Source organism: Vulpes lagopus, chromosome 8, assembly GCF_018345385.1.
Source record: "Vulpes lagopus strain Blue_001 chromosome 8, ASM1834538v1, whole genome shotgun sequence".
Taxonomy (NCBI): domain Eukaryota; kingdom Metazoa; phylum Chordata; class Mammalia; order Carnivora; family Canidae; genus Vulpes; species Vulpes lagopus.
The window spans coordinates 127865433-127876496 of record NC_054831.1 but is presented as its reverse complement, the minus strand read 5'-3'; the positions used below and the strand labels follow the sequence as shown (position 1 = coordinate 127876496).

General features: G+C 50.2%; 1 protein-coding gene across 1 annotated transcript; it reads right to left on the bottom strand.

Moving 5' to 3' along the window:
• Positions 1-218: 218 nt before the first annotated feature.
• Positions 219-6000, bottom strand: LOC121496530 (group IID secretory phospholipase A2-like). Its single transcript, XM_041764903.1, has 4 exons — positions 5945-6000; positions 2956-3100; positions 2140-2246; positions 219-518 (listed from the first exon to the last, which is right to left on the bottom strand). The coding sequence occupies exons 1-4, from the start codon at positions 5982-5984 to the stop codon at positions 373-375; spliced, it is 438 nt and encodes a 145-aa protein (XP_041620837.1). The 5' UTR covers positions 5985-6000; the 3' UTR covers positions 219-372.
• Positions 6001-11064: the final 5064 nt, after the last annotated feature.

Sequence of the window (11064 nt, the reverse complement as noted above, 5' to 3'; positions counted from 1 at the left end):
GCGTGATCGGAGGGGGGCGAGACTCAGCAGGTGGCCTGGCAGGTGGCAGCGGCAGGGAGGACCTGCCACACCACGGCCCCCCCAATCCCCACCCCTGACCCCTGCTGCTTTGGCCCAAGTACTGTCCCCAAGGGGCTTCCTGGCCTTGGCTTTTCCTCAGATCTCGATGCATCCTCGGAAGAGATAGCTGCTGCCTCGGGGTGGAAAGATTTAGAAGGTCCAAGAGCAAGAAGGCAGGTGGGGTTAGGTGGAGACACCCCCAGCTGGTTCCGGGGGTCGGACCCTGGGTAGGAGTGTCGGCAGTCCCGTGGGACCCTCAGCTGGAGATGCTGAGGAACAGGGCAGGGAGCTGGGACCGCCGGGGGGCTCCTCCTAGCACATTGGGGTCTGGCCGCGGCAGTGGGGCCGCCAGTAGTATCGCAGGTGCCTCTGGTAGGAGTCCAGGTTCCGCTGCAGGCAGAGGACCATCTCCTTGTCACAGGCGCACAGCTGCTGCTCACACCAGTTCCCCTTGTCAGCTGCGGGGTGGAGGAGAAGGGAGCTCAGCGTCTGTCCCTTCCTGGGGCAGAGCCTGGGTGGCTCTGGGGTCCCCGGAGGCAGTTCCAGAAGGCAGCACAGTCCTTGCTGAACTTTCGAGTGCCCTTCCCAGCTGCTTCCACCTGAGCTGCAGGACCTCGGGCGGGACTGCAACCTCGCCCGTGTGCCGTGGCTCCTTTATTTCTTTATTCATCCACTTAATAAACAATTGAGCCCCCACCCTGCAGCAGGCCCTGGAGGGACAGGGCGGGCTCGAAGGGACGTGGCTCGAGGGGACGTGGGAGGTTCGCACGCCCGTGGGGGCGGCAGATGTTGGAGAGCCACAGAAGTGAAGATCGCGGCCTGCTCCCCATGGAAGTAAGGGATGATACAGGGGCTGCAAGACGGTGAAAGAGGGGGACCGGACTTGGCATCGAGAGCCATCTGAGCTGAGGTGGGAGGGGTCTGCTTCCCCTGTGGAAAGCCGCGGTGGGTGGTGGAGGGGGGTGTTCCAGGCAGATGGAACAGCATGTGGGGAGACTGAGGCCAAAGGGACCTCGGTGCATGGGTTTTGTGATCTGTACTTGGGGTGAGGGTGAGTGCTGCCTTGGGGCTGTTGAGGGTACTGAAGAAGCAAAGCACTCAGCCTACAGTAGGTGCTCAATAAATGCTGGCTATTATTGTCACCATTATTATTTGTTAAGATTTTATTTATTTATTAGGGAGAGATAGAGAGTGCATGACTGGGGGTTAGGGGCAGAGGCAGCGGGAGAGCAGGGGAAGCAGACTCCCCACTGAGCAGGGAGCCCGATGCGGGGCTCGATCCCAGGACCTCAAGATCATGACCTGAGCTGAAGGCAGATGCTTCACCGGCTGAGCCCCCAGGTGCACCTGTTGCTATTACTATTAAGCCTTCGATGAACAGGGACTGATGGGATGAGCCCTTGATTCCCAGCCCTGGGAGCTGCCCCCTGTCTCCAGGCAGGGGTGGAACGGAGGGCAGGGGTGGGAGGGGGCTGGGGACCTGAGTTCTGACCCAGGTTCTTGTCACTTGCAGCTGGCTGACCCTGGGCAAGCACCTCTTCACTCTGGCCTCGCTGTCCTTGTCTATACCACGGAGGTCATCGAGATGGTGCCGTTCCTGGCTGGGCTGCTCTGAGGCCCAGGAACGCTGCAAGCTGTGACGGGGATGTCGTGCCCCAGGTGGTTTATCGAGCTTGCGCCTGGTGGCGGGCATGTGCGAGGATCATTCTAACTCTCATTTTAGTTCTGGAATTAATGTTAGGGAGTAGAATAACTGTGATCATCCTGAGTTTCCGGATGAGACCACCGATGTTCAGAGCGGCTAAGCACTGTGTTCAAGGCCACCCAGCTGGTTGATGGTGGCTCTGGGATCCAAGCTGAGGCCTGCCTGCTTTCTAAATCCTAAAGGGCTCAACACCCCTGTTGGACCTCTCTGCACTCCCAGCTCCATTCCTCCACAGCCCAGCTACGGTCACTGGACACATGGGAAAGACAGGGAGGTTGGGCGGCTCGTGCACTGTCACACAGCCCACAAAGGCAGTGAGTTCCAGAGCTCCCTTCCTCAGCCTCTAACTCCAACCCCGAGGCCCGGGCACTCACAGCACTGGATGTCCCCGTGGGAAAAGGTGTAGTCATAATGGTTTGTGTGGGTACGGCATCGGTGCAGTCTCAGGTGCTCATAGCAGCAGTCATGGGTTTGGCAGCACCTGGAGGGACAGGACAGGCGGTGGGACAGGCAGGACGCACAGCTGCCCAAGGGTAGAAATGGAGTGCCCACCTTGGAAGTCAAGGCCGGCAGGGTTGTAGCCTTCTTTGCCGTCACGCTAGCTGACACCTACTGAGGGCGGAAGCCCTGTGAACCACGCATGTGTTTTGTCTGTGAATATTCCCTTGATCTTCACTACCACCCTGTGACGGAGGCACTGGTATATCCCCCATTTCACTGATGAAGAAACAGACTCAAGGAGGTCAGGCCACGTGCCCAAGAGCACACAGCCTATAAGTGGCGGATGAGGGAAGTGACCCTGGGTCTGGATGGCTCTCATCAGCCCCCCTGGCTGATTCCCCGGGGTATGGGGTTAGAGGGGGTGTGTTGCGAAGATTGAATGAGCCAGTGGCAAAAAGAGGTAGGAATTTGAAAAAACAGCGTGCAGTGGGAGCAGGAAGTGTGTGTGTGGGGGTACTCTAGATCAGGGGTTGGAAGTGCAAAGGGGTCTTCAGAGACTCTGCAGAACCAACCAGAAGGCAAGGGCCAGGAGGCCTGGAATGGGACTGGGCCTCAGCAGAGTTCCTAGCACACGGGACAAAACGAATTCACAGAACAAATACATGGCGGAGCAGGAAAGAGAAGAGTCCCGGGGCAGGGGGCAGGCAGGGCAGGACTGGCACCCGTGGCCCTGCCAGGGAAGGCCTTACCAGTCCGTGGCATCTTTGGGTTGGCCTCTGCCTCCAGGTCCACAGTGGCAGCCGTAGAGCCAGTAGGAGAAGATGGGTGTCTTCCTGGTCACTTGTTTGATCATCTTGTTCAGGTTCATGATCCCACCCTGGGTTGGAATCACACCTGCCAAGGAGTCCAGCAACAAGGAGAGGACATGAGCTGAACATCAGTGGTGGCCAGTGGCCCACATCAGAATGACCTTGGGAAATAAAGTGACAACAACGATCATGGCTCATAAAAATATATGATGGGGCGCCTGGGTGGCTCAGTGGGTTAAGTGTCTGCCTTCAGCTCAGGTCATGATCCCAGAGTCCTGGGATCGAGTCGTACGTCAGGAGAGTCTGCTTCTCCCTCTCTCTCTCCTTCTGTCCTTCCCCCTGCTTGTGCCCTCGCTCACTTGCTCTCTTTCTCTCTCAAATAAATTAATTAAATCTTTAAAAAATATATAGTGATAGTGAATGCTTATTATGGGTCTTTCCATGTAGTAATTCATTGACTCCCTTCAACCCATGAGATACTCTTTTCCCCCCCCAATAACTACTCTTTTTGTTTTGGTACATTCTATATATACAGAAAAGCCGCAAGGAGTTACGGAGAGTTCTTGTACACTGCTCACCTACTTTCCTCTGATGTTATGATCAGCTTCAATAATTACAGGACACTTATGAGAACTAAGAAACTCACATTGATACAACAAGAACTACATTTAATGCCCGTTTTATAGATGAGCAGATTGAGCCCTAGGACCTTGCTCCAGGTCACAGTGGCCGGTACATGGAGGAGCCACGATTGAAGCCCAAGGCAGTTGGGTGCCATTCCCTGCCTCTGCACCAAGTTCCCGTTCTGTAACAGGGAGACTTTCCCCTGGACCCCACCTGCCCCTCGCCTCCCTTAGAGAAAGCTGCAGATTAAAGCACTCACGTGGCTCACCTGGGAGGCCGTGTGATTTAGAAATCAATGATTTTCAGGGATATTTTTCATTCCAGGCATAATTGCTACTGGTTAGAATGGATCCTAAGGGGCTATTATTTTATTGGGGGAGAAGAATGCTTAATGCTGAGATAGGAGAAATAAAATATATGAAGTCAGTGAATTCAGAGGAGGGCCTGGGAGGACCAGACAAGATAAGGAGACCCAAGTATACATGTGTGCAACCTCGAGAGACGATTCGAGAATGTAGATGGACCTGAATTTCAGGGAGACGTGGCCAGGTGGGTCCCTTTGAGTGACCTCGTTATGCACCTCCCCTCCCCTCCCCAGGTAAATGGTGTTATAATGAAAGTTCTTCATGCCATTAAAGTGAATAGCAAAATGAGAGTGAGCCCCAAATTGGGGGAAGTGGAGGTGGGAGGAGGGGATTTGGAAGGGGCTCATGCAATGGGCCACAGGTGAGATCCTGAGCAGGTTGCCTTGGGCTGCAGCTAAAAGGGACCGGTGGTGTCTGGTACTTGGAGGCCTGCTATGTCCCCACCCGGTGTGTCCCCTCAATGGGCCGGAATCCATGTTGCCACTCCTGTTTGCCAGGGGTGTTTGAGAGAATCCTTGCTAAGCCTTGAGGGTACTAATGACTGATCCCAGGACCCCCGGAATCCCACATTCCGTGATAAGGAACCCGGAGGCAACCCACGGCAGGGAGGGTCATCCCCACCTTGTGTGCAACCAGGGACCTGAATTCAGACTCTTGCCTTTCTGTGTACCTCGTCCCTCTTTCTGCCCCAAGTCTGGCCCTTTCCACGTCAGCTTAGCATTATACAAATAAGCTCATATCTGAGCGATGCAGCTCGCCCTTGCCAGGCAAACAATATATTTAACTTGGGTTCAGAAAGCTTTTGGATGGTTGCCTCCTAATAATTTTCTAGTTGAGGCGAAATGAGCCCTGAAACACCGCAGAGCTTGGCCTGTGGTTATGTGACCTTTGGTGAACTGGCTTAGCTTGTCAGTAATTCCTGGTAGCTCTATCATCCTTCGCTGCCACCGAGGGGGATGGACCCCTTCACCCCGAGAATTAGCACAGCTACCGCCTCATCACGCCTGTGCTGGGTGTTAGGCTGTTGTTTCCTCGCTATTACTTACACTTGCTAAACACTCTGGATACATTTTCTCATTAAAGTCCTAACAACCCTACGAAGAGGGTGCTATTGTGTCCATTTTACGGACGAGGACACAGAGAAGTAGGGTGACTTGGCCTAGGTCATCCTGCCAGGAGACAGGGGACCAGCGTTCGAATGCAGGTTTATCTGCGTATTTTATGTCTACAGTGTGTTGCTTCTTTGTGTCTGGGAGAGGAGTTGACTGCAATTTTCCTAACTGTTGCCACAGTAGCCCAGGAGATGTGTTCCTCTAAAAAATTTGGTAGTCCCAGGACAACATAAAACCGCATCCGAAAGTACAAATCCTTTCTAACACTACATACTTTGAGACGAATTGAGAAACAAAACCACTGATTTGCTAACAAGCACTTTTTTATATTTGGTCTGCCGAAGATTGAATGGAAACCGCCCCGTCTCCCACCACAGTCAACAGGACCCTCCTCCCAGGTTCAAGGGAGACAACGAACATGAAAGGAAGTGTTTTAAATGTACAGAGTGCTGTGCGTAAACGAAAGATTGTTATTATCTGGTCAAAGAGACAGAGGGGAGCAGAAGGAGGTGGGGAGATCCCTTTCTGTAATTTGTGTCCAAAATACCGTAGGCATCTGCTCAGCCAACCGCAGTGTCTGAGCCCCTCCATGCTCAGGCTCACAGCAGACCAGAGGCACGCTGCACAGCGTGCAGAGCCAGAGCTCCCCGGCCGAAGCCAGCATGTTGGGGACCGGCCGCTGCTGCTGGCTCGTGGCAGGGACAGAAGGGTTGAGGACTGGGGGACCAGGGCAGTGGGGATCAGAGCAGAGGCTCAGTCTAGGAAGGAGCTATAGCACCTACTTACATCCCGCCTCCCCTTCCCCACTGTGGGTCCTGCCCCACTCACCAGCAAACACCAGCAGGGTGCACAGCAGGGGAAGTTCCATGGTCCCAGCTGGGGGGCAGGACAGTCGAAGCAGCTGCTGGAAGTCCCCGTCCATTGAGGCAGCCTCTTATATCAGGGTACCCCCCACTCAACCCAGCCCACCCCTGTCCTTCCCAGTACTGGCTCGGGTGTCCGCTCTATTTCCTGTTTCTGGCATTGGGGGAATTTTACTGTTTTTATTTTTAACTTTTGGATTGCAGAAGGAACACATTCAGTGTAGGAGATTTGAACAACGTAGACAATAAAATAACTTAAAATCGCTTGCGAATTCAGTAAACACTATTCACTTCTTTTGATTTTAAATAGATTTGACATGTAACATTGTGTGAGTTTGAGGAGGTGTACAACCTGTTGAGTGGATACATCTATGTATTACACCGTGACTGCCAGTATGGCAATAATTAGTACCTCTATCACGTCGCATAATTATAATTTCTTTTTAGTGGTTAGAATAAAGATCTAATCTCTTAGCAAGCTGGATGAGTATAATGCAATATTGTTGTCTATATTCACTAGACTGTGCATTAGATCCTTGGGATTTATTTTCTATTTGCAAGTTTGTACCTATAAACATCTCTCCTATTTCTGCTCCTCCCTGTCCCCTGGTGACTATCATTTTACTGTCCATTTTTATGAGTTTGGCTCTTTTTTTTTTTTAAGTGGGCTCCATGCCTAAGGTGGGCTTGAACTCACAACCCTGAAATTGAGAGTGCATGTTTTACTGACTAAGCTAGCCATACATCCCACAAGTTTGGCTTTTTTTTTTTTTTTAACACTTCACATATAAGTGAGATTAAACAGCATTTGTCTTTCAGTCTGACCTTGTCTCATTTAGCATCATGTCCTCAAGGGCCATCCATGTTGTCACAAATGGTGGGATGTCCTTCTTTTCATGGATAAATAATATTCCATGTTGATATCTATATCACGTCTTCTTTATTCATCCATTGAGAGGCACTTGAGTTGTTGCCACTATTGATGTTTTGGTGTATGTTCTTCTGGTTCTATTGTTGTATGGATCTTTCCACACGTTTCCCATTAGAAAAATGATGCAAGTAGTACTTTATGGGGTGTCTTTTCACTTACCCATATAACTTGAACATATTTCTACATCATTAAGGATTCTTCTGTGGTAACAGTTTGCAAGGCAACCCAAAATCCCTTGACACATCTATGCTTTTTTTTTTTTTTAAACTATTCTAGTCCATATACTGGTACAGTGGAAGATATCTTTGAGGCTAAATCTCACTTTGTGTCCAGGATTATTTCTGTAGGATCTATTCCTAAACTTGAGAGTCCAAGCACATGCACAATTTGAAGGCAATTGATGTGTGTTGACATCTTACGCTGCAGGTCTGGCTCAGTTTGCATATGGGAATCCTAATGAGGCAGAAGGTGGGACCCAGCCTAACTAGGGTAGAGATGCTGATGGCAGGACACACAGGCATTATAGACATGGTCTCCCACAAATGCTCCACTGGTAACCTTTCAAGGTTTAATGGAGGATCCACTGGTAGCAGAGATTGGTTTTCTCCCATACCCATTAGATGGCTCTTCAAGGACATAGTGCACAGACTGGCCTCTTTGCCACCAGCTCACCCAAAAAAGTGTGCCAGCAAAAGTCACTGCTGAGAGGTCTAATTTTCCCTTTGCTACTTGACTCATTCACCAACCAATCACCTCATCTGTGAGAAAATAATCTGCATGCAAAATAATTAAGCAGCAGACAAACTATATGTCCCTGGCATAGTCCTTGACATGCCTCCCTCGCATGTGCCTTGTGGTCATTCTCTTATACTCCTCTCAGTGTGGGACTTCACTGCACAGTCTTCCAGATCTGGGCTCCTGATGGGGCACATGGGTACCTCCTAGAGTCCCAGCTTCTCCTGATCTGGTTATCATTTGGGTAGAAGCAAAAGTAGCTGGGACCACAGGTCCTTTGTTGATTCCAGAAGACTTTCCCTAATGGGAGAAAAGATACACCATTCATGCTACAAAGAAGCCTTGGAATGGGCTGTTCTCAACATATCCCAAGACCCCAGGGCACACCTGAAAGTCTAGGTTTGGGGCCAGCGGGACCTGCTTCAAACTCTGGCTCCTTCTCTTACCAACTATGGGACCCTGAGCCAATTGCTGCCCCTCCATGAGCCTTGGTTTCTTCATTTGCTGGTGGGGACAATAGTCCTTCCCTCCTATGATTGTTGTGGGGTTTAGAGACCACAGGCATCCAGCACAGTGTACGAAGTCTCACCCATGGGAAGAAAGCCATCACAGTGACCACAGCTTGGGCTGTGTAGCATTCCATTGAGGTGAAAAGGGTGGGAGGTGGTGTTCAAACCCAGACCACCTGGGTTTAGGCTGGCCTCCTCTGTGCTCTAGCTACTTCACCTGGAGGAAGTTTCTCAGCTCTGTCTTACACTTTCTCATGTGTAAAATGGGGACAGTGACAGTACCTACTTCATAAGCCTGTCGCAGGAATTAAACAACATGGTAGGTGACCAGGTCTTGGTCCATAGCTAGAGATCAACAGACGTTAGCTATGATTGTTCCCATCATCGTTGCCGTCTGTTTGTCACCATTACTGCTTATGAAGAACAGAAAACAACTAGCTTTTTCTTCTGTGTTGTCGAATCTTAGTCCTGTCCACTGTTCCTTTCCTCTGAGTATATTTGTTTTACCCTAGAAATTTGATCTGGGTTAAAAAAAAAGAAATCTTCTATGTTTCTATTTACCCCACTCAAGCTTTCCTCTCTCTTAAACATAGAATAGTAATTGTAAGTGTTCTAATAGCTTTATATACTAATTCTATCATTTGGGTCATTTCTGGGTCTGTTTCTATTGATTGTTTTTTTCCTTATTATGACTTTCAGGTCACCTCTGCTCATTATTATGGTTAATGCTGGGATGATAAAGCTTTGTCTATGTTTAAAGGGTGGTTGCTTTAAAATAGATTTCCGGAAGTGAAATTGCTGGGTTGGACCAGAGAAAGGTTTTAAACTTCTTCCATTCTCTGAAGTCTGTGAGAATTTAGAAACTCCCTTGCTTCTGCCTCCATCAGCATATATAAGTTTCCATTGGGCCTGGTCGTCCCTCAGGACTTGTCAGCAAGCCTGTGTGCTTTTACTTCCCTGGAAATGGTAGGAAAAATACTTGCTGATACCTTTAGGCCGCAGTCCGTCAAGATCTCCAGATGGTGGGTGGTAGGGGGCAGCAGGGGCTTAGATGCTGGAGTGCAAATTCTATTAGGAATGGTTGCCTTTGGTTGAGCTTCTACCACATGTCAGGCACTGAGTTGTTGTCTCATTTAATTCTCACAACCACACCGTGAGGGAGATACTGCTATTCCCATTGTGCAGGTGAGGAAAGTGGAGCTTGGGAAGGCTAGACACTTGCCTAGGATCACACAGCAGGTACACAGCAGAATTTGGGTTTGAACACAGACCTATCAGAGCCACCCTTACCATGAGCTGGGCACTGCTCCAAGAGTTCACACAGTAACGTAAGGTAGGTCCTGCCCTAATCCCCAGGTTACAGATGAGTCATTGCACCCAGGGGCTCTGTCCTCTTTTCTTGCCCTCCCTACACAGTGGAGGTGAAGAGAGCTGGGAGTGTCTAGAAACCTACTGCCTCAACCTCATTGCAGAAGAGAAGAAAGTGGACCTCCCCTCATCTTCTAAGAGGTACCCCCACGGGGGAGAGGAGGAGGTCCTTTTAGCCAATGATAGAATCCTCCCCTCAACCCATCCCTCCCTACAAAGCTCCACTCACTGGGATGGTCCCATGGCCTGGGTTCCGTCCATGGGAACCTGCAGAGGGTATTAGAGAGGAAGCTCGGAGTTACAGAAGATTGGCGGGAGAGGGTCTAGTAATGGAGCTGGCTTCCCCCAGAGGCTCTGGGCTTCGTCTCTGATGTGCTGGGCAGGCTGGGCGTTGGCTACACTGGTATACTCACATTGTGGAAACTCCTTCAACAGCTTTGATATCAGACGGATGTGGCTTCAAATTCCAGCTTAACAACAGCATTACCTTGATTCCACTACTTCATCCCTCTGAGCTTCAGGTTTCCCATCTGATAAATGGGGCCACTGATGCATCCCCTGCTGGCTTGCTGTCACGAGTACGGGTGCAATGATGGGGAGTACAGGCATGCAGGTGGTGATCAATAAATGTATGGCACCTGGTGACCCCTCCTCCAGGGGAAAGAGTCTAAAATTCTGACCAAAGCAAGGGCCTGGGCAAACTGACCTCCCCACAAGCCTGAGACCCAGAGTCTCTTGTTTCTAAATGATGCAGAGCTGGTCAGACATAGCAGGGGGATTTCCACTTTGACCTCTCGGTTCATTCAGAGTGACCTAAACGCAGACTAGTGACCATGGAATGTATTTTCAGAATCATTCGAAATCCAGCAGCTTCTTGGTGGTCATTTCCCAAAGGTTCTTCCATTCTCAGAACCCACCCAGCTCCCCTGCTGCCTTCCTCAAGTGTCACATCAGCCTGAGAGGCCTCAGAGCCTAAGCATTCAGAAGGAAGTGGGGCCAGACAGGCCTGATGTGGATTCTCACCAAGAATCTGTTTCTTCATCTGTTATATGAGGTGGAGGAAAATGAGAATGCCTTCCCCAACCCCAGGGTTTTTATAAGAATTCCAAGGGGCATATATGGTGCCCAGCTTGTATACTGTAAGCACTCAATAATGGCAGTTAGTATTGTTATTAATATTAGCTTAAGGGAGGGACACCTGGGTGGCTCAGATGGTTAAACATCTGCCTTTGGCTCAGGTCATAATCCCGGGGTCCTGGGATCGAGCCCTGCGTCAGGCTCTCTGGTCAGTGGGGAGCCTACTTCTCCCTCTGCCTGCCCCTCCCCCTACTAGTGCTCTCTCTCTCTCTCTCTCTCTGTCAAATAAATAAATAAAATCTTAAAAAATATATTAGCTTATGGGAGGCAAAGACCACACTTTAAAGAAATCCTATAGGAAGCCAGCAAGTGACTCCATTTGACAGGGATTTCCTGAGCACCTACTATGTGCTAGCTGCCAGCAGGCCCAGCATGCTGCGTAGGGTGCAGAGAGGAAGGACTAAG